The 27556-nt window shown below is 43.3% G+C and overlaps 1 protein-coding gene across 4 annotated transcripts in view; it reads left to right on the top strand.

The window, feature by feature from the left end:
• The window catches only part of SYT16 (synaptotagmin 16), a 120725-nt gene that overhangs the window by 72907 nt on the left and 20262 nt on the right, over positions 1-27556 (top strand). For 2 of the 4 annotated variants that reach the window (XM_087747954.1, XM_087747953.1), the window contains 3 exons: positions 21216-21472; positions 25419-25850; positions 26921-27110. In XM_087747954.1, the coding sequence (XP_087604080.1) occupies positions 21216-21472; positions 25419-25850; positions 26921-27110 (879 nt within the window). Of the gene's footprint in view, positions 1-348; positions 475-13229; positions 13443-21215; positions 21473-25418; positions 25851-26920; positions 27111-27556 lie in introns of all 4 variants that reach the window. The other 2 variants (XM_087747956.1, XM_087747955.1) reach the window with 2 other exon arrangements.

Here is a 27556-nt window from a genome sequence, read left to right as displayed (position 1 = left end):
AGCTTTTTTTACACCAGAGGGAATGTCACTGCGAATGCTCTCAAATAGTCTTTTATCTTTTTATTTCTGCAATGCTCTGCACAAAGGGCCATCCAGTGGTCTCAAGACTTCATAGTCATGAAGTTGGCTGTTTGAGAGTTGGACGGCTGGGCGCTGATGCCTTTTTTTCTTAGAACTAAGTTGTATAATAGGAGAGAAGGTGTTGAACTGTGATTTGAAAATGTCTTCCGCAAGATCTTTGATGTGGAAGAACTCGTTTTGCTCTGCAAAGTGACCCTTCATTTCCAAAACACACACGTGCTCTTGGTATTTCATTTTTCAACTCTTTATTTCCTCTTTTTCCTTTAGATTCATTCTCTAACATCAAGAGTATGAACTCTTCTGATGGTAACCTAGACATGCAGAGAGGCTGTAATACCCTGGCAACTTAAAATTTCAGTCATGGATTAAAATGATCAAGAGAAGATGTTTGAGGTATCCTTATTTCTGTTAGCTTTGTTACCTAACCCTAAGTCACAATGTAAGTGAGCACATGGACTGGCTGACATTCAGCAAAGGCATTCAGTAGCATCAATATTAGCTTTGAATATTTTTCCTTCCATTTGGCATTTTTTTCCCTATTTCTGCAAAATACATGTTTCATGTTTATCCTTATATTCTTTTCAGAACATTGCATCTTGACTTTATTTCACTTAATGTACCATGTTTCTCTCCACAATAGAATATTTTAAAGCTAAATTGGCACAGAACAGTAGCAATGCTGAATGCTTTTTGTTGCCATGGAAATATTTCTGGGCACTTACTGAAGACCTGGTTGCCAATAGTAATGTAACGGAGAAAATAGATATGCTTCATTTAGCAGCTACTGGTGATTAAAGAGCCACAGAAACCCGTTACAAGGTCATTCCAATATATAGTTTATTGGGTTTAGGGGGAAAAAAAAAAACCCTACCAACCCTAGATGAGAATCATTTTGTTTTAAAAAAGATGCAGAACAAAAATCCAATAGTTGTTCCTCCCTCTTAAACTTACAGCATGCTTCTGAGATGAAATAAAATTGCAGTTAAAAAACATCATTACCCCTTCTCCTTTTTATCAAATATGTTTTTGATCACATTTTTGCCTCCTAGGAAATGTTTCCTAGCTCCCAGGTAGCTTTTCTGAGGCCCCAAAGCAGCACACACATTATTGAAAACCATTTTTAGGCTTAGGGATCTAATAAAGTGTTTGAGCAATGAAATTCTTGGGTTCTTAAGTCAAACGTCTGTTAGACACTGTGAGGCATGCTAATCATCAGGGTGCAGGTTTGGCTGTGTCTGAGTCCTGGTCTGTACTTAAATGATGCTAGTAATGTTGTGCCAAGGTTTCAGACAAATGCAGGGAAAGGTTTTTCACTTTGGATGCTTCAGATCCACAGTTTAAAAATGAGGAGGTAGTTCAGCAGGAAATATTGCAGTGCCAGGTGTTTGGTTTAAGAGGTTAATGATGGGAAGGCAGACCCTTCCATACATACAGATCCCTGCCACCATTTGCAAATCATGTAGTTGTAGATTTTGCAAATGCAGATGAACTTGCTCTTGCAGCTTCCTTGAGACCCTCATTCATCATTTAACCTCAGTGTTCCTGATGGAGAAACCGTCTTCCATCTCAGAACAGGGAGAGAGCAGCCTTCGCATCCCCCCGCGGCTAAGGTACTGCTGCTCAGCTGACTGGGGGTGGCTGGTGAGAGCGTGGCTGCCAAATCCATCATTGCACATTTGGCTTAAGAATTGAAAAAAAGCAGTGGAGCAATAAGCCACTTCTAAAAGTAGTGCACTGCAAGCAGAGGGGTAGAGCTGGCCAGTCCATCTGCTTCCCAGCCTGAATCTATATAGGAAAAAAAAAAAAGTAATAAAGAAAAAGGTGAAGAGCAGCAGTAATTGTGCCATGAATGCAATGGCTTTAGCCCACTTCTTCCTCAGGGCCCATGTCCTTTGCAAACAAAAAGTCGAAGTGACCATTAAGTTAGCCGTTTCAGCAGATGCTGCTCTGAAAAGGCATGGAGACAGACACACCAGCAGAGCTGAGTCTTCTGAATCAGAGCTGAACTATTTCTGCACCGGGAGTTCTGTGATTGAAGAGTCTCCCGAGCTGTCTGACACTGTGTTCATAACACTAGTGTAATTTATAGGTGAGCACTACACTTAAACTGCATGAAGTCTTTGGAGATCTTTTTCCAGCAATTAGACAATCTCGGTGCTAGCTAAAGATTGCATTTCAGTTGCACTAAAATAAATTTTTTGACCTTGGAATACTAGGAAGTTTGGCATCCTAATAGGAATCTTGTGTAGATGGCTAGATAGTTGCCCTCAATACGTGTCTAAAGGTAGGCATGCTTCTGAGGCTCTGGGAGTTTTTAAAACTAGAAAGCACTATTGCATTTACTTACCTTGGCCTCCAGCTTAACAGGGGTCATTGATTTTTGCCAGTAATTGCTGTGGTAGAGGAAATTATTCGTTCTGCTGTATATGAGCACTCCTGACCTCAGTAAATGACCCTTCATACGGCCAGGAATTCCTAGGCAAGAAGTGAGTTTTCATTAGGTCCTATAAATCCATATAGCAAAATATACTCATAACAAAAAGATGTTGATTGTGTGATAAATAAAACTTCTGCTTGAACCTGAGACTAAAATAGATAGATGGCCAGTTTCCATGTAAAGATCCTAAGTGTTGATGAATTTTATCACCTGTCTGGCTATGGAGCCAGGCAGTGCTCTGGCCAGAATGTAGCTGTGTAAAAATCGGTGCCTGTACTCGAAGCGGGACATCTAAAGAGGCCACACTGAATCAATAGCACCACTAGGACTGAGTGAAGGAAAGCAAAGACAGACAGTGGACAAAAGCACTTCACAGAAAATACTCCTGGCTGCTCGAGTGGGAGAAAGCGCCAGCGTGGCTGGGGATATGCATCTGGTCTCTGAAGAAAGCGGGATGAGTCCGCAGCTTTCTGAAATGAAGCACAGATGTGAATTTGCATTGAATGCTTTCTCTCTGGGAAATTCAGAACCACTCAGAAAGTGTTTGTGCACAGACTTTTGTCCTTGCGAAGGTGGTACCACGTTCCTTTTTTATATTTAAAGTACTCCTTTGCAGTTCTGTCTTTTCAAAGTTTCAAATTATAAGGGATCTTCATCCATGATGCCAAAAGTAAGCAGTGATGAGAGTACACGCTAGCACAGAAAGGAGGGTGGATTGCGGTATGTCAGCTTTACAGCTGGGGGAATGAAGCCAAAGAGAGGTTGAAAACACAAATTTTCAAAGGTGCTACCATCGTGGGCTCTGTCTTGGGCCTGTCAACATTGCTGTTCATCCTCAGTTGGTGATTTTAGACACAATATCTCTGTAAGCCCACAGTAGATCAGCAGTTTGGGTTTTCACCAAGTTCCTTGTCTGGTGGGCAGAGCTTCCTTGTGTCTGGCTCCCTAGGGGGCATGAGGAAGGATGCTCTGTTCAGGAGTACTTGTCATCTGCTCTTGCCATCTAGAAGGTTGCATAAGCTGGATGGAGAAGGATGTATTTGAGAGGGAGAAATGGATTTTGCCATTCAGTGCAGTTACAGAACAAATTGTGTGTGTGAGCGTGTGTGTTTGTGCATGTATTTTCTGATCCACTCTTGCTAAGTGGCATCCTCTTCCCACTCCCCATATGGCAGTTACGACTCTATCTTCCTCTGGGAAGGTTGTTTAGGACTCAAGAGGCTTCATTTACCAATAAACAGCATCTTGGCAGCATCTGGGAAGTGCTGCCTCTCTCCTAGAAACCCTGCCTCCTCACCTTCCATCTCCTACTACAGGCGAGGCAGGTGTGAATGATCTCATTGCGTTGTGGTGGAGATTACGTGCAGGCATACTAGCAGCACTCTGTGCAGAGCAGGAACATAGTATTTCTGTGTGCTGATACAAACAGTAGTACTTTTTGTCTTTTCTTTTGGGTGGTTGTTTTGTTTTGCAGTTGCAGTTATTGCTAGCTTGGCCAGCTTTGCAGATGGCTACTTATGCAAACCCATGATGGCAGGCAAATGCTTGCAGAAGGGAATGACCATTAGGACTTTTGGAAGCATGCATAGTCCATCTCCATTTCCTCCTAGCCTCTTTGCATTGCTTAACAGCAGAAAAACCACCAATGTAAGCTTATATGAGATGGAATCATTCTGCCAAAAGGTGAGCTGGTGTTGGTCCTCACCTCTTGCCAGACAGGGGTATGGATACGACTTCCTTGTGCCCAGTTCATTTTTGGCTGTTGTAATGACCTGTTGGCAGCAGCTGTCATTTTGAGTGGCCTCATAGACTCCTGAAACAGTTTTAGTAACCAAGGCGGAAGAATGCAATGAAAGAAAAGAGGGAGATTGCAGTCATGGAGGGAAAAAATGTGCAGTTTTACAGACAATGAATGGTATTGTTGGGCTGTGTGGGTCTTTGAGGTAATGAGGAGGGTGTAGTTGGGCTGTACCACTGCAGATGCTGTTCGCATGACTCCAACACGCTTTCCTCAGATTGAGTTAGGGAGGTGTCATGGTTTATGTTTCCAGCTATCTGGTGGTTGCTTCCACCATTGTAAGCACATGGCACTTGCCTTGGGGCGGTTGTGAGTGTGATATAATCAACCTGCGAGGCCTCCCCGTATTCATTTTTCAGCCATTATCCTCCATATCAGAGAGGCTTTAACCGCTTGGCTTGCTTGATTGCCGCACATGTTTCACATTCATGGATAACCTGTGCAATAGTGTCCATGGTCAAGTCCACCCCTTGATCACGAGCCCATCTATATGTTGCATCTCTTCCTTGATGGCCTGAGGTGTCAGGGGCCCACAGAGCTATAAATAATTCACCCTTATGTTGCCAGTCCAGATCCACCTGAGCCACTTCGATCTTAGCAGCCTGATTCACCTGCTGGTTGTTTTGATGTTCCTCAGTGGCCCGACTCTTGGGTACGTGAGCATCTATATGATGTACTTTTACAACCAAGTTCTCTATCCGGGCAGCAATATCTTGCCACAGTGCGGCAACCCAGATGGGTTTGCCTCTGTGCTGCCAGTTGCTCTGCTTCCATTGCTGTAACCACCCCCACAGGGCATTTGCCACCATCCATGAGTCAGTATAGGGATAAAGCACTGGACACTTTTCTTGTTCAGCAATGTCTAAAGCCAGCTGGATGGCTTTCACCTCTGCAAACTAACTTGATTCACCTTCTCCTTCAGCAGCTTCTGCAATTTGTCATATAGGACCTCCACACAGCAGCCTTCCACCTCCGATGCTTTCCCGCAATACAACAGGACCCATCAGTGAACAGGGCGTATTGCTTCTCATTTTCTGATAGTTTATTATACAGTGGAGCCTCCGCAGCATGCGTCACCTCCTGCTCTGGTGATATTCCAAAATCTTTGCCTTCTGGCCAGTCCATGGTCACTTCCAAGATTCCTGGGCAACTGGGGTTTCCTATTCGAGCCCATTGTGTGATCAGTGCGGCCCACTTACTCCATGTAGCATCAGTTGCATGGTGCGTAGAGGGGACCCTCCCTTTGAACATCCAGCCCAGCACCAGCAGTTGGGTTGCCAGGAGGAGCTGTGCTTCAGTACCAGCCACTTCTGAAGCAGCTCGAACGCCTTCATATGCTGCCAATATGTCCCTCGCATCCTCTGTATCCCTGGCTCCAAAACCCTAAGGGTCGACCTCGAGTCTCATCCAGTGCTTTCTGCCAGAGGTAGGGCCGTTCTTCCCGGCTGCGGTGTAGAGCACATTCTTTACATCTCGTCCTGCCCAGACTGGCCCAAGGGCTACTGCATCAACTGTCTCCTGTTTAATTTGTTTAGAGGCTTGTCATTGCTCAGGGCCCCATTTGAAATCCTTCTTCTTCCAGGTCACTTGATAGAGAGGGCTTACAATCAGACTGTAATTTGGAATATGCCTTCTCCAAAACCCCACAACACCTAAGAAAGCTTGTGTTTCCTTTTTCACTAGTTGGTAGGGACATAGCTGTTATTATGTTGATCACATCCATTGGGATCTGACAACGTCCATCTTGCCATTTTATTCCTAAAAACTGGATCTCCTCTGCAAGTCCCTTGACCTTACTTTGTTTTATGGCAAAACAGGCTTTCAGCAGGATTTGGACTATTTTCTTCCCTTTCTCAAAAACTTCTCCTGCTGTATTGCCCCACATTGGGCACCAACAAGGACTGTTGTGGTTTAACCCCAGTCAGCAACTAAGTACCACACAGCCATTCACTCACCCTCCCCCCACCCTGGTGGGATGGGGGATGGAATCAGGGGAGGAAAAAAAAGTAAAACCCATGGGTTGGGATAAAGGCAGTTTAATAGGACATCAAAGGAAGAGAAAACAATAATAATAATAATGGTAAAAGAATATACAAAACAAGTGATGCGTAATGCAATTGCTCACCACCACTGACTGATGCCCAGCCAGTCCCTGAGCAGCGATCGCTGCTCCCCGGCCAGCTCCCCCCAGTTTCCATACTGGGCATGACGCCACATGGTATGGAACAGCCCTTTGGCCAGTCTGGGTCAGCTGTCCTGGCTGTGCCCCCTCTCAGCTTCTTGTGCACCGGGCCGAGCATGGGAAGCTGAAAAGTCCATGACTTAGTGTAAGCACTACTTAGCAACAACTAAAACATCAGTGTGTTATCAACATTATTCTCATACTAAATCTAAAACACAGCACTGTACCAGCTACTAGGAAGAAAATTAACTCTACCCCAGCCGAAACCAGGACAGGAGGCTTCATCAGTACCTATTTGTAGACCAACATGAATGACTTAGGCTGAGTCTTAAACCAGCCCACAGCAAAATCTGTAAAAAAATCCCTTCTAATGACCATGAAAATAGCTGATGCTCTCATGGCTTCATCACCCTACCTAAAAGTTCCCAGATCTTCAGGTGGGTGCTCCCCTCTCTAGAGAGCTCAGTATCCATGTGAGATGAAGCATCCCTGGAGGGACTCATTGCTCTGGGCGTGAGTGCTTGCCCATGCAAGCTGGGCGCTGGGAGACATTTCTCAGGCTGAGAGAGATTCAAGCCCATACGGTCTATACATAGCAGCATAATCTGTGTGGGAGTATTTTCCAGCAAATAGCGTGAGAGTTGTGGTGCTGGAGAGAAAGCCCTGAATTTGGATTAATGAGAGCACTGAGGTTTGCTGAAGCTCTGTGTCGCAGGGTCAATTTTGGGGTCTAGACTTACTGCCATAAATAATGTAGCTATAAAACCATTGGGCCTGAGGGTGCAGTTTTGCAATTGTCAGTAGCTGATGTAAAACTGCAGCTGAGATGTATTGTCCTTCCCGAATCACACGGTTGTGCTACTTTCCATGTCTGGCCTCACAAGCATGCCACTGTATGGTGAACTGGACCAGCTCGTCGCTTCAGCTGAGCATTACCAGCCCCTTCCCTGTTACTTTTGAATCAGGTGAGTTGGCCACGTGATTGCTAAAACCGAAACAAGAGGGGAAGGGAAGGAGGACAGGATTCTCCTTTCTGGGTGACAGCTTTGGCCCTGAACGCACGTGAGTCTTGTTGCACCACATCCTCATCCACTGCTGCTGCTGAAGTCTGTGATTTTCCCAGGAGTGCCATGGAAACAGTGGTCTTACAGTGGTGGTAAAGGGAGGCTGTGGTGAATCAACCCTCTGGTAGCAAACAGAAAGTTTCAATTAGAAAAATCAGTGGGAAAATAAATATCTGCCTTGTTGCAATGCAGTTGTTATCCGTAGCAACCCCAAACAAATATCTTTGCGAGGGAGTTGATTTCCACCCTGTTAATCAGCAAACAAAGACTTGTGGGTGTGAAGCTAATGGTTACAGTGTTGGGTGCTACAAATGGTATGTAATCAGTGTGCGTACGCTGGGCCTAGCAGGTTGTGAGTGTGGTGTAGCGAAACCGCGCTTTAAGGAGGAGCAGGAGTCAATGTCCTGGGTTTCCTGGGCGTTTCCTTGGCCAGTTTTATTTCTGCTAGGTGGAAGGCTATTTTCTGGAAGAAGCTAGTGCCAATTCAGAGAAACTTCCTGAAATGTGGTGGAGAGAGCTTACAAAGTGACTCCCTTGCATTAGAAGAAGTGCGTATCCAAGCCAAGCAAACCAGTAGAAGAGGCGATTGATGGGGGAATCTGAAGGAATTCAACCCATCTTGGTATGAAAGCTACCAGGAAAACTGTCATAAAAATAATGCTTATAAAGTGAAAGTTATTTTTTGTTGAAAGGAAAGGACAGTGCTTTCCAACTCGTTGGCCCTTGGGATCCAGCAGTTTGTTTAGTTTCCGAATCCATGAGCATTTACAGCCCCAGAGCATACACAGCTACACCTGTGCCCTGCGTAGACACAGCATCTGCTGACAGAAGGTGCTTTTCTGCCTCTGCAGCTGCATGTTTTCTTCAAGCAACCTAACCTGGGCTGGCAGAGGGGTGTAGGCTGACTCATGGATGTAACCGCATCCACACCAGGGGTTTCCTGGCTTAGCAGTGTCTCCTACAGTGTGTAATCTCTTTTTTTTCTTCCACTTCTCCACAAATCCTGGGCCTGTGCTAATAAAACCCTGTAGCATTAATGAAGCCTGACTCATGCTTACTCCACATGTAAAATGTGAAGTAGGTGATTGGGAAAAATCAGGGATGATTGTGCTTCTGCTTCTTGGCTGCCATTTCCTTTAGCTGTGGAAGAACCTTAGGCAGCAAAGTGAGAGTTTGAAGCTGAATCCCATGTTCCTATTTTTAAAATCCAAATTTCGGAGTAGGAGAAAAGCAACAGGAAAAGATGTTGATTTTCATGCTGTTTTCTGTGGGCAGTTCTCTATTTCTTTGCACAGCAGTGTGCAGAATTGGAGTTTATTGCTCTGACTGCTGTATTGTTCGGCTATGGAGGTGCTCGGTGGTCAGAGCCAAATAATGACTTGTTTCTGATTACTCTTTGACTTTTATTGTTTGCTTTTTTTCCCTTTTGTTGGAAATGTCCCCTGGTATCAAAGCAGCCAAGTTGTGATTCTCTCTGCCTGCATGGCATGCAAGCACCCAAGTGTGTTTGCCTCGGAGAGCTCCCAGTTGGTTTGGTCCTGGGGTGAGGACACATGAAGAGATGGAGATTGACGTGTTGCAAAAGCAGGATGCTGTCACTTGTCACTCAGCAAAGAAGGGTGGACCTTATGTTTACCACTGGGCACTAAATGGCTCCCTGGTTGGTATACCTACCAGAAAGGGACAAAACCACATGGGCCTGGGTGCAAGGAGAAAGCCCAGGTGAAGGCTGCCTTCCACTGGTCAATGACCAGTCAGGATTAGTCAATGGTGCACAGTCTCTATGTCCATAATGGTGTGTGTAGAAACATGAGTTCACTGTATCGCAGCGCATTCTCTGTCAATTTTAAGTATATTTGAGGTCTAGGTGGATGGTTTGTATTTTGTTTCTGTTTTATAAAAAGAAGGATTTTTGATGATCGGATTGTATCTCCAAATAGTTTCAAGCATCAATGAAGGCATGGGGTACTCTCCTCCCTAGTCAAACCCATAAATCAGGTACCTGCGTTACTTTGTACTTTCATTTGAACTCCCAGTTCAAATGGTTGACAGCAAGATTGGGAAGGCTCCAGACTGAAGACACTGCAGGTCAGAGCTGTAGTTGCATGGGAATGGGTAGTAGCAACTCCACATGTGTTGCTAAATGTTCCCTTTACAAAATGTTCCTCCTTTTTTCTGAGAAGCTTTAACTATCCGTTGTTTGCAGCAGGCCTTTCCAGTTTTCCAAAAGAAAAGCCCTTTTCTTTCTGTGTGCAGTTCTGGGTTTTGCTGAGTTAGGAGCCGTTGCAGGTCAGTGTTTCTCTATGTCATCCTGATCATGAAAATTTTAAGGCCAGGCCTGTGTGACAGCTTCTATAACAGCAAAGAACATGACACAGAGCGCTCCTGAGATCCTCCAAGTATATGCATTATGTATAGATGTACTGATATTGTCTTTGGTTATACGATCAAATACGTTTTTTTTTGTATGCTACTTCTGCTTCTGTCAGGGCTTGGTGATGCTCCCATTGAAACTCTCACTGACTTCCGTAAAGCAGAATCAAAATCTTTAAGAAGAAAGTGGACACACAAGGGCAGCATTAAATGTATAGGAAAGCAGAAATTTGGCATTTGCAAACTTTTTATTGTTTAGCCAAAATTACTGTTGTTTGTTGTGGCGGGTTTTTTTTCTTTTTCTAACATGCAGGCAGACAGGATGCACGCAGTACATCTATATTTTACACCTACACTATGTATTTTATTTGGTAATTTTTTTTCTTAGATAGGCTTTGAGCAAATGATAAGTTATTCGTTGTACTTGGTAACACTGCAGAGAATTCTTGAATTATTTATTTCATGCATTTTAGCTTAGTGTATTTGGATGCCTGTAAGCTAACTTTGTAACTGATTGGGTGTTTGAAATTTCTGAGTAAATAGTGGTAGTTTGAAATACCTTGCCAGAAAAAGAGGTCACCCTCCTTCCTCCCCCACTGTCTCCTCTGGGAAAAAAAAAAATAAATCCCCACATGCCTCCTTGTGAGCGGTGGGAAGTTGATCTGTAAAACAGATGCTGCATAGAAGTAATTGAGTCGAAGTTGCTAGAAATATGTATATGCTGCAGAACATCTGCAGATCTCAAGATGTATTCATTATCTTTCCAGAATTTAGATTATAATTATGGGTCCTTTATTTAAGTTTCCATGGTGATACAGAAAATGTTTCCCCCTTGTCCTTTCCTAATCAGGAATGGTGAACATTTTTCTCTCCCCTGAGTAAAGTTAGTTGTATTAATACAGAGATATTAAGTTGACACGGAGCTGTCTGCTGCTCAGGCAGAGATTCAGCAGCAGACATATCAAGCATTTGCTACAGATTCCCCAGTGCCACCATTGAATTAGCCTGTATGCTTCCAAATGCTAGTAAGAAATAGCATCCCTTGTCATAACAAGTGATGCAGTCATGCTTTGGGAATTTGTAAAGTTGAAGTCAAAGTCAAAGGGCCAATAATATATCAAAGCGGGCCAAACTCCTCCCCTCCATCCCTTCACCCTTCCCCTTCAGTCCTAGAAAAAGGGCTCTGCTCTGTTTTGCAGGGAGGTGCAGGCAGGTCACCCGGGGAGTGCCCGTACAGGAGCGGTCCGGGAGAGCTGGATCCACGTGGCCTTTGCGAAACTTCTTGTAATAACCAGAATTGTGCACTACGCTCATGCGCATTTATTTAAGTATACAGCCTCATGCCCACGGACCCAGGATTTTAATGTTACAGGTGTTTTAGAAAATGGTGAAAGATGTGGCTTAATTGCTAAAGATATTTTACTCAGGATTTTTGGCAAGCTGTTTGAGTGAAAAGTGGACTTTTGTTTAAACTGGAATAATTTTTGTTTTTTATCTTACATACCCAAAAGATACACATATATGAATAGAACTTACCAGCATTTGCCAAGCGTTTAAATTAATTTTGTAGAGGTTGCATGAGCTGCAGGTAGTGAATTGACAACACAGCTGACTGAAAAGGAATGTTTAGTTTTATGTGTTTCAATTATTTGAATAAATCGTAGCACATTTAGGCCATAGGGTTGTTAAAGCTTGAAATAATTTTTATTCTAAAAAATTTCAAAGAAACTTATTTTTAACAGCTTACATAAAAATAGTCAATTTTTATGATAGCTGGTCACTGACCATTTACAAACTCATGTCTAAAACTTTTTTCATTTTTATCAGAATAGGAACACTTAGCTTTTTCCTCCAATTGAGAGCAATTTTCTAGAAGGAACAGCAGGCTTATTGTCAAACTGTGGAAAATCAGACCAGAGGGTCAAATCTGCCAGCGTGGCGGCATGGAAGAAGCCAGCTTCTGCCGGGCTGGTGGTGGGAGCAGTTTGCTTCGGTGCTGCCAGCTTCCTTGCTCTGTCCTCTCTGCCTGAGGAGCCGAGTGCCGTCTTCTGTGCAGCAGCAGGTAAATTTATGGAGCAGTGACAGCAGTTGTCATTAAGTTTATACTGCAGATTTTTAATAGACCTAACACAGTGTGTAAAAGCAGGATCCTGTTTCCCCACCTGTAGCTGTGTGATTACTGTAAGTGAGATTTGAGATGAAAAAAAGGTGCTTTCCCCTCCAAACCACACAGTGTCACTGAGAGAGCTGCCCTCCACCCGTTTGTCTGCAATGCCCATTTGTTCAGCTGCTCGGGTTTGCCATGGCGATTATCAAAGCGAGTCTTGGCAACCATATCACATACTTCATGCTCAAGAGCAAGCAGAGGACAGGCCACACTTTGACAGCTGGCTTGTTCACACATGTGTACGCAGACATGCACATACACGCACCGACTGCCCGTCGTCCCCACTGCTCCCTTCTCTGTGCACGTCGGTGAGTCAAAACGTCCCGATGTTGTTGTTCTTTGATGCTGATGGCAGGGAGATCAGCAAAATGCCTCTGCGTTTTCATCCTGACTAAGCAAGGCCAAGTATATATAGTATGTATTGAACCCTCCTTCCCCCATCTGGCGGATATTCATGCACTAATGATGGTGCAGTCATCTCCTATTCAAAGCACGTGTTGGTAGCAGGAGGGGAAGGCACTCACAGGGACGTGCTCAAATGCGTATCTTCACTTTTAAAGGTTACAATTTACATTGGTCTCCCGAGTTCCTCTGCTGCTGGCAGATGGAGTCAGCAGTGCCTGTTAGGCATGTGCCGTATTTATGTGTTCATGGTAATACCCAGAGCAGGTTACATCTGACTTGCTTTTTCTGAACAAAAGAAGTTCCCTCTCCACCTTAGCAGGAGCTGAAGAGGAATGGAAGCACGACCAAGTTTTCAAGTCCTTTGCTTACTACTTTGTCTTTGCACATGCTAATGATTTTACAAGTGGTTCTCTGTGTGTGTTGTGTCTTCATGTTCTGATCTGTTAAATATCTTAATTTTTTTAAAAAAATAGGGTAATGTGCAGAGTTGGGCAAGGTCTAATACTATGTAAATGTGGCTGGTACAATATGACATTCACAGGCTTTCCAGAGGTTGAAGAAGCAGGTGATTCTCAAGTTCCTTCCCTATTCCCCTCCCTAAACCCTTGGTCCCCTTTTTCTCCCCAGAAGGTCCATCTGAGAGCTATAAGTGTGCCGTGTCACCTGGCTTCTTGGCATAGGGCAGCAGACTGTCTAAAGCCCAAGTTGTGTTTTTCTCCCAGTAAACAGTTACAGGGAGGATGAAGAACAGACAGCAACTTCAGGCAGCGATGATGAGGTGATTAAGCAGCGTGAGATCTCTGTGTCATGCTCACAAAGTTTTCGATCAGAAATACGTGAAAAATCAACACCAGCAGGTGTGGACCGTAGATCCAAATTCAGCCATTTGCTCTCCAGCCATGAGGAGTACAGTACAGAGGTATCTGAATGCAAAGGTACTGTTTGCCTGAAATAAGATTAAAGAAGTTGGAGTCTTCAAGATCTGTAGCCTCAACATGGAGAGGTTCTTTTGTTGTGGAGAACAAGTCCTGAATCTTGCTTTCTCACTTACTAAACTTGGTTTCCTTGTTGGTTACCTGCATCTCATTTCTAAAATACTTAGAGGGAAGAGTCTGGATCCAAGCCCTGCTGAAGTCCACGAAGAGCTTTCCATTAACCGTATATGGCTTTTGAATTCTGGCTCCTAATCCACAGGGATTTTCATGGATTTTATTGCCAATTTTGCCAGAGTAAAGACTGCAAGACTTCATTCTAATTATTTTTGGTCTGTGCCACTTAAGTAATTTCTTTAGCAAGCCTTTTAGCAGAAGTCGAATGTCTCCTATTGTAACAGCTTTGCAAACACAAGGTGAACAGGGAATGAATTATGTTGTGTCATTTGCCAGCACATACACGAAATGTCAGGCAATGACAAAAACTAAAAATTTATGGCACAGAAGGGAAGAATTTTATGATCTTCTACAGGCTAATGTAATGACTCTTTTATACAAACAGAGATGAAATGCATTTAAAAATGTAGCTACTTAGAAAATGGGCCTGAGCACATTCTAAAATCTGGAGAAGTTCATTAGAGGGAAGAACCGTGAAAGTGCCCTTTGTTTTTCGTTCTGTAGAATGTTTTAATTTTGGAATACAATTGCTTGATTTTGATGCACCCTCTGATTAGAGTGATCATTTCAAGATATGGCTCTCCATCGAACTCTTCTTCGGGCTCAACATGGTGCAGAGTTGCTCTTACTTTTCTTTTCAGAGGTAATAATATTTTTTAAATAGCTGTTCAGAAACTAGATGAAACCAGATGTTGAAGCCTACTTTCACTAAGACATTTGCTTCTCTGCCCCATTCGTCACTAAGCTCAAGATCAGACCCTTCGTTACAAACAAATGCTTATAAACTAATGCTTGGGTATGTCGGGTCTTCAAACCCAGAGAGGCTTCTGAGGCATGTAGAGCTGCTGTTACGGGGTGTACAGCGATAGTTACACACACCCACGGCTCCCAATATGAGATTTTTATTTGGGAGAAAAGCTGAGTGGTTGGAGTAAATCCTGGATAACCCCACGCCCTGCTACCCCCCAGTTGCTGGTCCGAGAACGCCATGTGCATGAGAGTCCATTTTGGCCCCTAGCTGGTGCTGTGATCACAAAAAACAGAAAGGTTTGTGCGTGTAAAGCCATCGTTGTGCCCCGACGGTGTATCAAACACTGTTTCAGCTGAGCAGATCCTCTGGACCTCTCTGGGTGGGAGGGATGAAGGATCTTTTGAAAGTGCCGAGTCCAGATTGGGATCATGGCACTTTCAGACCTTCTTTAGACTCTGCCTGAGACTTCTGTTCTCCTTGTGTTCTCTTAACAGACTTTTTACTCATAGAGCTGGTAGTTTTCTTTTCTTACAGAATCAGAAATCTATAGCAAACTCAGGCATACAGCGAAGTTGAGCATCTTGGAGAGCCCTGAATAGCTTCTCTCCCACTCAGCCTTGACATACGGCAAAGCCTTCTCACATCGTGTTCTTACATGAGATTTTCCTTGACCTTCTGTTTCTGTTATCAATGTCTTGACAGTCTGCACTTTGGACTTGTCTAGCTTTAACTTTTCACCTGTTAAAAATCTTTGTAGTAACCTGAATAGAGCTTGGAAAGAGGATTGCACAACTGCAGGAAGGAAGTGTTTGGAGGATGCTCTGGGGAGCTGACTGGCTTGAATGCCAGCTCTGCCCACAGCCTCTCTGCAAATCACCCTGTTAATAAAGAGCCTATTTTAGTTCTGGAAACATGGAGTCTCCTCAGGCTATCACCCAGCATGTGGTAAATTAAACAATCTTGGCCTGATTGCATAATGTCACTTGAAATTTAAGATCCTTTTTCTCTTTAACCCCTAAAATTTACAAGCCATTTTTGTTTAGATTTATTGTAATTAGATAATGATTCTGCTCCTTTGAGGCTCTTCTAGGAAGTTTTTTAGCACTTTTTGATGGCTAATGTCAAAATAACCAGGGGCAGAAGCACTGCTCGGTCTCCCTGCATCTGGTTTGGTTCAGTGTGAAGGAGCACGTGGTGCCGGGGTACTGCAGAGCGATTCGGAACTGGGGCTGTAGCAAGGGCCAGGCAAGAGGATTACTGCTGTATGAGGACAAATATGCCTCAGTCCCACTAACTCGTATCTCTGCTGTTGTTGTTGTCTTTCAGGAAGAGAGCTTTGAAAATCACTCCTAGTAGCTAGGAGGATTTCAATTCCAGAAGTACCTAGATCCATACTGAAATCCTTTCCTCCTCTGGACCATACTTAAACAGGTTCTTAACTTTCAGCATGTGTTTATATACAGTCTAGAAGAAGAGATCAAATTTCTTTCATTTTGGAAAATCACAAAGAAAGGACGCTTTTTCTCGTAAAAGCACAGTGATTCACTGCAATCCGCAGAGCAAACATTGCCTCAGTCAGCACAGGTAACAAGCACACATTAAACTCTCCATCTCAGTGTTTCTCGCTGGTCAATGAACTATGTAGTGTTAATTTAGCAAGATCTGCTAGGCTCCATCTTTTAAATCTGGCAGTGTGTTTTAGGAACTGATGAGGCCTCTCAGGACATTTCTTCAGCACACTGTAATGCTTTATAGAACTGAGAAATTGTGTACCGTTGAAAAAGAAGAAATATACTGTAGGTTAACCAGGCCGTTTACCTGCCAATGTGAGAGAGGACTTCACAGTATTTTCCAGCCTGATTTTCAGTGGTTGATGTGCTGAGCTTTCCCTGTATCTTTGGAGAGATGCTTCCATATCCCGGTACCCGTTACGGTTCTGTTTGGAGGTGATGCTCATCTGACGAAAGTCACAGTTTCTTCACAGCCAGTTCTCCAACCTTGAGTACAGACTTTCCTGATTTGTTGGTGATTTCTGTTCCCCAGTATTCCCCTTGCCTCCTCCTTTGCTTGTGGGCAGATGTGACACAACAGGGAAGGGTTAGGGACAGGACTGAAAAAAAAACAGCACTCTTACTGTACAGTGGTATCTGCCCTTAATTTTGGAATTGGCTGCTATTGCTCTGCAGGGACTCTTGGCTAATTAAAGTTCAGATAGTTAGATAATGCTGTCTCAACGTACATCCCTGATGCTGCACTGTTTATTCATGTCAGGTATTCATAAGACAGTTGACATTTTCTTCTTTAAAGATCTCTCAGGTAAATTACAGGCATTTTACTGCTCTGACCTTTTCCTTTACATGAAGAACTTCTGTTTTGACCATTTTTTTTGTGAATAGAATCATAGAATCATAGAATCATTTAGGTTGGAAAAGACCTTTAAGATCGTCAAGTCTAACCGTTAATAATGTTAGACCATTAATAATGTTAGAACAGATGTAACTGGAGAGGTATAGTTGTTCTAGTCTGTATAGTTGGGCTATTACCTGTAATGATCCTCTAATACTGGTATTTATAAGTGATTATCTCTTACCAAACTACTTTAAATTTAAAGAAAAAGCCAGACTGTTTCACTAAATGCTTTTGGTGAATCACCTTTTCCCTTCCTTTCTCTGAATACTACATTTGCTTTCCTAACACATTCATTTTGTGCCTGAGTCTTAGAGAGATGGCTTGCTCTATTAATACATTTCTGGAGTTCTCCTGTTATGAATAGCCTTTTATGGCTTTAATGTAGTTTTTGAAAATTCCTCTATTATTGATCTAGATATTATCCCAGCAGGAGTCAAAACCACAAGACAATTGTGTGAGGATAATTTCTTACTACAGTAGCATTTTATTCTGAAAGCCTGCTGTGTGGTGTGTGCTTTGATGGATGACCCACTGTTTAAAATGTGTATTAGACATTGGCTTGCTAATTAAATGCCTTAAGGAGCGCCTGTACCCATTCAGTCTCAGTAAATTTGTGGAATTTCTGTTATTTTGTTTCTTGCTTACGTTCTTATGTTTACTTCTTTCTGTTTTCTGACTTTGTAGAGAAGAATGAGAGTAATGGCAAAAAATCAAATTACTTTCTACCCTCACTCAAGAGTTTCAGCTTAGGGCAGAGGCGAGACAATGAGGGCTCTTGGTTTTAGGACTAGGTCTGCCAGATGGGAGGATGAGGAGGAGAAGAGGTGGGTTTTGCATTTCAGAAGGGAGTGAGAAGAGCACTCACCTGGAATTTGAGAGATCTGAATTTGGATCCCTCTTTCCTCCTGAAGGACCATCTCCCATGTCTCAGAAGAGGACCATAATTACAAAGCTGTGAGGTGCTCTCAGACTTCTCTGTTGAAGTGCCTGTGCTTGAAGCATTTTACTGGGAGGGAGAATGTGAGACCATTCATAGCTGAAGAAAGGGGATAAAGTTCTCCTCCTAATCTCTGAGCTGTTAAATTGAAAGAACAGCCACGGAGAGGGGCAACGACTTCTGCACAGCTCCAGGAAATGTTTCCTGAATATAATCCCAGTTCCTCTTGTTGTTTTTTGTTTTGTTTGGTTTGGTTTTGGTTTTTTTTTTTGTTTGTTTTTTTGCGGGTTTTTTTTGTGTATTAATCAGAAACAGTATATTTGCTGCTAAGGCAAAACATAGAATTTCTTCTACTCAGAAAGATTTGGGCTTTTTGTTCTAGACAGAGGGATGTGTAGAGAATTATAGAATGGCTTGGGTTGGAAGGGACCTTTAAAGATCATCTAGTCCAACCCCCCTGCCGTGATCAGGTTGCTCAAAGCCCCGTCTAACCTGACTTTGAACACTTCCAATGATGGGGCATCCACGACTTCTATGGGCAACCTGTTCCAGTAGGAAAGAATTTCTTCCTTATATCCAATCTAAATCTACCCTCTTTCAGTTTAAAACCATTACCCCTTGCCCTATCACTACAGGCCCTGGTAAAAAGTCTCTCTCTATCTTTCTTGTAAGCTCCCTTTAAGTATTGAAAAGCAGCAATAAGGTCTTCCTGACACCTCCTCTTCTCCAGGCTGAAAAATCCCAACTCTCTCAGCCGTTCTTCATAGAAAAGGTGTTCCAGCCCTGTGACCATTTTCATGGCCCTCCTTTGGACCTGCTCTAACAGGTCCATGTCTGTCTTGTGCTGGGGGCCCCATAGCTGGATGCAGGGCTCCAGGTGGGATCTCACAAGAGTGGAGGGAGAGAATCGCCTCCCTTGACCTACTGGCCATGCTTTTGATGCAGCCCAGGATACGGCTGGCTTTCTGGGCTGTAAGCACACATTGCTGGCTCATATCCTATTTTTCATTCACCAGTATCCCAAAGTCCTTCTCTGCAGGGCTGCTCTCAAACAATTCATCCCCCAGTCTGTACTGATACTGGGGATTGCCCTGACCCAGGTGCAGAACCTTGCACTTGGCCTAGTTGAACTTCATGAGGTTCACATTGGCCCACTTCTCAAGCCTGTCGAAGTCCCTCTGGATGGCATCCCTTCCCTCAAGTGGAAGCTGTGGCACGCAGCTCAATGTCATCTGCAAACTTGCTGAGCGTGCACTCAATCCCACTGTCTGTGTCAGTAATAAAGATACTGAACAGCACTGGTCCCAATACGGACCCTTGAGGGACACCACTTGTTACTGATCTCCATTTGGACATTGAGCCATTGACTGCAACTTTTTGTATGAGGCCTTGCAGCCAACTCCTTATCCATCAGACAGTCCATCCATCAAATCCATTTATCTCTAATTTGGAAACAAGGATGTTGTGTGGGGCCATGTCAAAGGCCTTACAGAAGTCAAGTTAGATGGCATCTGTTGCTCTTCCCTTATCCACCAATGCAGTGACTCCATTGTAGGCGGCCACCAGATTAGTCAGACAGGGTTTGCCCTTTGCGTAAGCCATATTGACTGCATCTAATCACCTTCCTGTCATCCATATGCCTTGACATATCTTCCAGGAAGATCTGTTCCATGATCTTAATGGGCGTAGAGGTAAGGCTGACTGACTGGTAGTTCCTAGGGTCCTCCTTTTTACCCCTTTAAAGAATGGGTGTGAAGTTCCCCTTTTTCCGGTCACTGGGAGCTTCGCCTGACTGCCATAACTTTTCAAGTATGATGGAGCGCGGCTTAGCAACTACATCAGCCAGTTCCCTTGGGACCCTGGGATGCATCTCATCAGGTCCCATGGACTTGAGTATGTTCAGGTCCCTCAAAGGGTCTCAAACCTGATCTTCTCCTGTGATGGGTGGGACTTTATTCCTCCAGTCCCTGCCTTGAGATTCAGGGACTTGAGAGATGTGGGATGAGCAATTGCCAGTGAAAACTGAGGCAAAATAGTTGTTGGGTACCTCAGCCTTCTCCATGTCAGTTGTCACCAGGTTCCCTGTCTCATTTATCAGGTGGGAATGAAAACATTGATTCATCTAAACCAAAGCAAACGAATTGTTTTCTGTTAAACCCAGTAATTAATACTATTTTTTAAAGATTCGAGTTGAAGGCCAAATTTGAATAAAATGATTGTTCTATAAGAATTACCGTCTTGAGAACAAACCTGCAGGTTTGAGAACAAACAAGCAGGTGGACCTGCTTGGACAGGGTGGCTGGACAAGATGACCTCCTCATGAGGTCCCTTCCAATCTCAACCATTCTGTGAAACCTTTAAACCCCAAATAGCTGTGTTTGCAAAGGAAGTAATTCTGTTTTCATTACTGTCATCAGCTGTCTGGAAGCACAACTTGTTTTCTTTCACTGTAACTGCTCCTTGCTTATTTGAAAGAAATGGAGGCAGAATCTAGCTCTTTGTGTTCCTAAAGCAAGGCCTGGCGTCAGATGCGTTAGGAGGAGGAAGGTCCCTGGTTTTCTTCTGAAAGTGCTTGCAGAACACATTCAAGGCCAAATCATGATGTTATTTTCATCTGTGTCCTTGCACATGTAATTATCTGTGTCACTCCACCCAGAGAGCTCTCACTGATGCCTTCAAGTAGAGAAAAGTGCCCTATGTTCAAAATAGACTTCAGTGGTGCAGAGAAGGAATCTGTGGTCTGAACCAGAGAATATTATTTTATTCTCATTAATGAACCTTACTTTAGCCCGTGGAGTAAGTGTGTAGGATTAGGTGAATTAAAACTAATAAAAGCAGGCAGAAAATTAGGGAACACATCTCCTCTCAGTTGCCTTTGGGACAATTTAGCCCAAACACGGGATTTGGAGATTCCTTGTGGGGCTGGTCATGTGCACCCAGGCTCTCAAGGATGGGTGATAGGGTTGTGGTGGCACTCTGTTATCTCCGTGAAACTCCTTTCCTCACCAGCACCATCCCCTTGACGGCAATGCTAACTGCTGTCATTTCTTCCTCTTTCTCCTCCTGCGTAGAAGGAAATTGCTGATACCTGTTCATCAGGCCTATGCCGTGCTTTCCTGTAATTTGTCTGACCTGTGTTTTCATGGAAGTGATTGCTTTGGGGCTGCTTTGCAGCCCCAAGGCACTTGAATATCCCAAACACTCCACTGATAATTGCATTTGGTGGTTAACTTCTTCAGGTAAAGGCAACAGGTTTCTCAGTTCAGGATGCAGTGAGAAACAGCCATGTCCACTCCATCAAATGCTGATTTATACAGGTTTTGTTATTTTATAAGTTCAGTGCTGCAGAACTCGGAAGTAGAAACTCTCTTGCATGCACTGGAGATGAGGGCAAAAAAAAAAAAAAGAGAAAAGAAAGGAGAGAAAGGCACATTTTGGGAGGTAGAGGGGGAGGAATTTATTCTAATCCTTCTGAAATTATTGTCTTGCTGAAAATTGTTAGATCTGGATGGACTAAGCCAACTGAGTTACCAAGACAACCTATCCTATCGTGAAGATGACCATCTATCTGTTGATTCAAGAACAACAACTGAGAGCAGGGGCACTGGGCGGTGTAAAGGGCCTAGGATGGAGTCCAGCATTGCCGATGGCGTTAGCCGGCAAGCCACAGAAGGACGTTTGGAAATGGAGACAGCATTTACCAACCAGGGATTTGAAGTAAATGATGCTACTGACAGCTCATCGGCTTGGAGCCCTGAGGTATGGTGAATTGTCATTTATTACACATGGTGTAAGCTTTCGAAGGATGTTGGGGGCCAAAAATATTAGGGAAGAAATGAAGGGAAAAATTGATCAGCACAGCACAAGATAATGGTACTCCTGTGTGCATGTGTGCATGAACATACACCTCTCCCTCTGCGTTTCCCCTTTTTCTTGTATTTTACCTCTTGCTACTAACACTCATTCAGAGAAGCTGTTTTATTGCTTGATTTCTGACTGCAATCTTGGAACTGAAATTGTAGCCATTAGCTGCCTGACAGCATTTACTATCATTTAGCAGTGGCCCTGGGCTTTGTTACTGGCTGTATGTGCAGGGTGTGTCTAGGGACATGGTGTGTGGTCACTGGGTCAGATCTGTGCCTCTTTTTCCGAGTGGTTTCTATGGCTTAGACAGTGGGAAGCATCTGGAAAGCTGGAGGCAACTGGTGGGGGTGGCCTGTGACTTGGCCAAGTAACCATCACTCTGGTCCCCATTGATAGCAGGCATCCTTCTAGGGAAGGAGAGAGCCTGAGAGCTCCTCTGCTTTGCCCTAGTTCTGTACCTTTATTTTGAAGCCTCAAGAAAACATTACAGATTTTAAGGCATTGTAAACACCTGATGACTTAGCATCCCCCTTTTCTCTTATAATCTTTCTGTGTGATGTGTTGGTTTTCACTATTATTTTACCACAAGATTAAATTTCTGAAAAAATATCAGCCTGCATCAGACATATTAAAAGAATGGCACAAAGGTCACATCTTCTGCCTGAGTTAAAAGAGACTGTTTTTCAGCTGTGGAAATTAATACCTCCCTCACACTCAGCAACAAGGTTTGAGGGAAAGGTTCCTTTCCTCAGAGCATGCTGCCTGCAGCCAGTTAAAGAGCTGGAAAGCAGCTCCTCAGTTCATCTGCTCCAGCCCTAAGGGGTGTTTTGAACAGCATTTTGGTTAGCTGCACAAACCAGTCCCACATAATACTACACAGCACATGGGAACTCCCCGCGGCAGCAGTCCTGCGCTCTCTTTGCTGTGTGCCTCTGACATACACTGTTTGTCTGCCTATCTGAGGCTTATTTTTCCTTTTCCACATTTGCTGTACGTTGCCGTGGTTCACGTGCTGCAATGTCGCCAGTGTTCTTATATTTCTTTGAAATACGTCTCTCATTTTGCTCCTGGTATCTGCATTTTAAAAATGCAAAGAATGGTTATAGCATCAGGGGGCAGATATGCCCAAGTCCCAGTTTATTTACTACAAGCAGCTTCTCATCCAAAGGTATTGTGTGGATTAATGAAAGACTTTTTATTGCAGGAACTAAGTGTTCTAACGTGCCAGAAATGTCCAAGCGCTATTATGCTCCACTCAAAGGACCTCTCTTTAGAGACAAAAATGATCATTTTATGCCCCTGCAGTGGAACCACAAGTACCATTTCAAGCCTTGTCCATAATTAGCTGCTCTTTCAGGTTTCTTTGTCAGAAATGGACTTATTTTACCTAGTGAAGTGGATATTGGCTGTCCTGAGTGACCGGGTTAGACATACAGTATCAGTCAGTATACTTGGCTTGACATCTCAAGAACTGTGCTGGGAAGAGGGAAAGAAAGAAATTCAGATGAAGTATCTAAAACCCACGCCTTCCTTGGATTCTGGTTTAAGTGTCTGTATAACCAATACGTTCACAAAGGGCTCATAGTCCCAGCTGACCTCTGAAAGCCAAGGGGAATTCTGTCAGTGATTTCCACAGAAAGAAGATCGAGCGTCTGTAAGCTTTGTGTGCAGAAAACCTGTACAGGGTGAGTCCCAGATAGCACAGTGCTCCCTGAAAGAGCCAGCCCATGAGGTCTCTAAAGCTTGGTTGCCCACAGAAAGGTCACTGCCACAGAGTTTGGCATTTCTCTTTCCCTCTCTGCCTCCAGTTCATGCAGTTTTCTCTGCAGTGGATGTGGCCACAGCTATAGTAGCATAATTTGAGATTTCCTGAAATCCACATCCTTTCTAGCTGTTCTGTCAAAAACCAGATAGCCGACCTTCAGTCTGCCCTACACGCTGCCAGAAGATGAGATACTCAGCCCTGTTGGGGCAGGAACGTGCTTCTTGGATCTTCGTACCTGTGGGTTTATGATGATGCACGGGAGTTCGCGTTCTCCAGCTCAGGCATGTAGATGAAAGCAAAGTTATGCCACAAGCACAGGTGTCTCCACTCTTTAGCAGCAGTTCTCAAATGTGCCTTGATTCCATCTCTTCAATAGCAAACACACAGATGAAAGTGGGGAGGGATGAACATGTGGAGGGAAACATGAATCAAGCACAATCCCATTACGTGTCCTTCTTAAATATTATTTCATCAACCAGACAGAAATAACTTGACATCTACACAGCAGCACTTACATTTGCATAACATCACGTTCTCTCCAGGCAACCTGGCCTGCCTTGCATTTTTGTCTTTGCAGCCTGCTGTTCATACAGAAAGGCACTTTTGTGGGCAACCAAGTAATTCTGTGTGCTGTCCAAGTGGTGATTTTTCTCTCTTCGATGTTACTTCTGCAAGACGTATGACAGGTCTCCATCGCTAATGCACGCATGTGGACTTTTGTATTCACGTGCACGTGTCCCTTAAACACCTATGAAAATATGAAAAGCTGGAGCTTTGCACATCATGGCAGGTGAATCTGAGCACTTGAAAAGCAGATTGATAGGAAGTAGATATAAATTTTGAGGTTTGTCCGAGGTCTTGTTTGAGACACATACCACCCAAGACACTTCTGAAGGGTATTACATGAGAAGTCCTATGGCCCATCATCTGTACTCTGAACAGTAAGATTCCTCTGTTGAAAAGAAGTGTTACTTGAAATGCGAAAGAAGATAAATGTTTGAGGAGGAGGGTGACTCAGACTGCTAGTGACAGGCCTTAATTCACCTTCTGGCTATTAACTGAAAATCTTTCCCTAATACAGTGTATACTCGTGTTTAAATACAAATCATTGATCGCTATAGCAACCCCTTTATCACATGAAGCACATTTCTAGCTCTAAGATAAAAAAGCACTTTTGAACAGAAACGCACACACCCACACATCAAAAGGTAAGGTGAGCATCCATGTTTTCTGTCTTGTTTTATCAAGATGATTTTTATTTTAAAAGTAGGTAAAAGATTGTGTGTGAATTGGTCTGCCCATGTTTTGATTGTTTATTTTGAATTTTTATTCTGAATGTATTAGTATCCAAACTGAACAGAAGGAACAGATGCTTCTCTTGGGAGATTTAAAAAGGGAATAAAGAATCAATATGTATTTAATCAGACTTTCTTGATTATCATTGCTTTAATTGTAGGAAAAGTGTTGGATTATAGGGTAGCATCTAGAAATGGAATTTCCATTCTGCAAGAAATTCTGATGTGGTGATTTCCCCTCCCATCAATTTGAACACAGTGCTTAATTTTTTTTTTTATTTCAACAGAACAAAATATCCAAAAAGTCATCAGGTTTGACTGAATTGTTTGATTTCAGTACTGTAAAAAAATCCATTTTGAAAAAATTCCAGTGTATGTTCAAAGTAATAGGTTAAGTTGGTTTTTTTAATCAAATTAAACCAAAAAGTTTCATTAATGCCTCAAAATTGAATGAAATTTTAAAACCCCCTTTGTTTAGTTTTTCCCTATGTTGAATTTTTGCAAATTAAGTCTCCTGCAAAACACTTAAATCTTGATGAAACTTTTTGTTGGTAATGTTTCAACAAGTGCTGTTGCTTACTAGATTGTATGGGGTATATTAGACAAAATCAGGCTATTAACTAGCCCTGGCTTTTCAAGAAACAGTGGGATCCTTATTTTGCAGAGCAACTGCCTACACTTGCAAGCAAAAGTGAGGAGAATAATTTTTTTTTAAATAGAGTTGGGATCACAGAGGCAGTTGAACTCCAATGGAGGTTTTACTTCTTCCTTCTCTTTGCAGGAACATGATAAAGTGAACACTGTACCAGCTCACGAGCCCATCTGTAAATGTGGTGATCTAGATGTCATCTTCAACTACAAAGCCTCAAGTCAAAAGCTAGTAGTTACTATCTTGGAAGCCAGGGATATCCCAGACAAAGATCGCAGCGGTGTGAACACCTGGCAAGTGCACACAGTCCTGATGCCTAGCAAGAAACAGAGGGGTAAGACAAGTGTTCAGAGAGGACCCATCCCCATGTTCAAGGATAAAATTACCTTCAGTAAGCTGGAGCCAGAGGAGTTAAGCAGCCACGCCATTCGTTTCCGCCTCTATGCGGTGCACAGGATGATTGTAGAGAAGATGATGGGAGAGCAGTTCTTCTACCTGAGCAACATCAGCCAGGAAGGGGAAGCGAAGGTGACGTTGGTCTTGGAGCCAAGGACTAATTTGAGCGTAAGTTTGATGAAAGAAATGTGGAGTCCGTAAAATTGTTCATCTGGCGAATGGGGACCAGCTGTACCTGATATCTTTCATTCAGGGCTGTTAGGATGCAACTGGTGGATCTGTCCTGCTGTCACTTAAAAAGTTATCAGTAAGGGGAAGCACAGGGCATCTGTTCCCTATACAAAGCTGTGCCTTGTTAACAACGGCTCAGCTAGTGAGCTTACACAAAATCATGTAGGTGTACCACATCTACACAAGTCATCAAATGGTGTGCCACGCAGAAATAGTAGGTTGGTCCCAGAACCACCAAGGCTAATTCCATCATAATTTCAACAAGGACAGTAGTTCTTGTGCACCGTTATGTTGGTAGACCTGTACTACTGCCAGTGCAAGAGCTACCTCATTTGGCACTAATTACCAGCTTGTGGATCTCTGTGTTGTGCAGTTTCCATGTTACCAGAAATGCTTAGTAATGTTCCTTTTCATGACAGATGGAAGTGGAGAGGTGGGCCATGTGAGGAGGGACTGGCTCTGCTGCTTCGTAGTCTTCGTGCACATCACAGTTGTATCCAGCTCTGGCTATGCCAATCAATTTGTGTAGATGAGCTCTGTCATGATTCATTGTCTACAAAAAGCTCAGTGAGAGGCTGTGCACATGAAATGAATAAAACATCTCTGGGTGAAGAGGGGGTAGAAAGAGCATCATGGTAGCAAGGAAAGAAAGTAGGAAAATACACAGTACCTGACAAAACAAAACTGCAAAATGCATTCCATCCAAAAGTCACTGTCAAGGAGATTTACTGTGCATTTGATGTGGTAGGATGTATGCTTAACTCAAAGACTTTGATTTACACTAGTGATAACACGTTATGCAGCGTTCCTCATCTTTAAAGAGAAAGTTCAGAGATGTGTTTTTGTAAAAGTGATGCTCTGCTTCTTCTGGTGCCCTGTAATAATTCATTCTTAGTCGTTGTCATTTCTTAAGAGAGATCTTACTAAAGAAGGCTACAAGATATAAATTCAGGGAGGGTGGTGGTGGTGAATGTCCTGATGAGACTTTCGGTGCTCTTTCCCTGCAGAGTGCAGACTCTCAGCTTAGTCTGTCAGCAATCTCTCACAGTGATAGCGCTTCTTCAACACAGTCCCTGTCGCATGGAGGGGTGCCAGAGCTGCTCGTGGGATTGTCGTACAATGCCACTACGGGGCGGCTGTCAGTGGAGATGATCAAAGGCAGTCATTTCCGAAACCTCGCAATTAATAGGCCACCTGGTAAGTACTTTCACTGCTATTAAATAACACCATTGAGTCAAAATTTGCTTTTTATTTTCTTCCTCAAGATATTCAATTATGTAATTTCTGAGCTGAGTTTCCTTGCAGAGTATCTGATTGAAAATTAAAAGCATTATTTCAAATACGTGTGCTGGTAAATTTTACAGTGTAATTGGAGGCAATCGTATGAAGACACAGCTGACGGGACAGTAACACCTGAATGTCTCTTTTATTGCATATACCTTTATGTCTGATTATGGCAAAAGTGCTATTATACCCAAAGCACAGAGTAATTCTCAGCAGATCCATAAAAAGAAAGAAGTGCTTTTCAAGCGATTATATGTTACCATCTGACCTACAGAGGCCCTGCCTAGTGCCATTAAGTGTTTCCCAGGACTATAATTTGTTTAGTCCCCTTGCTGTGCTCCTGAGTGCTAGGTGACCTG

The sequence above is a fragment of the Nipponia nippon genome, unplaced genomic scaffold, assembly GCF_047370975.1.
Source record: "Nipponia nippon isolate SJK-2023a ecotype South Korea unplaced genomic scaffold, ASM4737097v1 scaffold_11, whole genome shotgun sequence".
NCBI classification, from domain to species: domain Eukaryota; kingdom Metazoa; phylum Chordata; class Aves; order Pelecaniformes; family Threskiornithidae; genus Nipponia; species Nipponia nippon.
The sequence above is the reverse complement of the archived record's forward strand: the minus strand, read 5'-3'. Positions and strand labels throughout refer to the sequence as shown.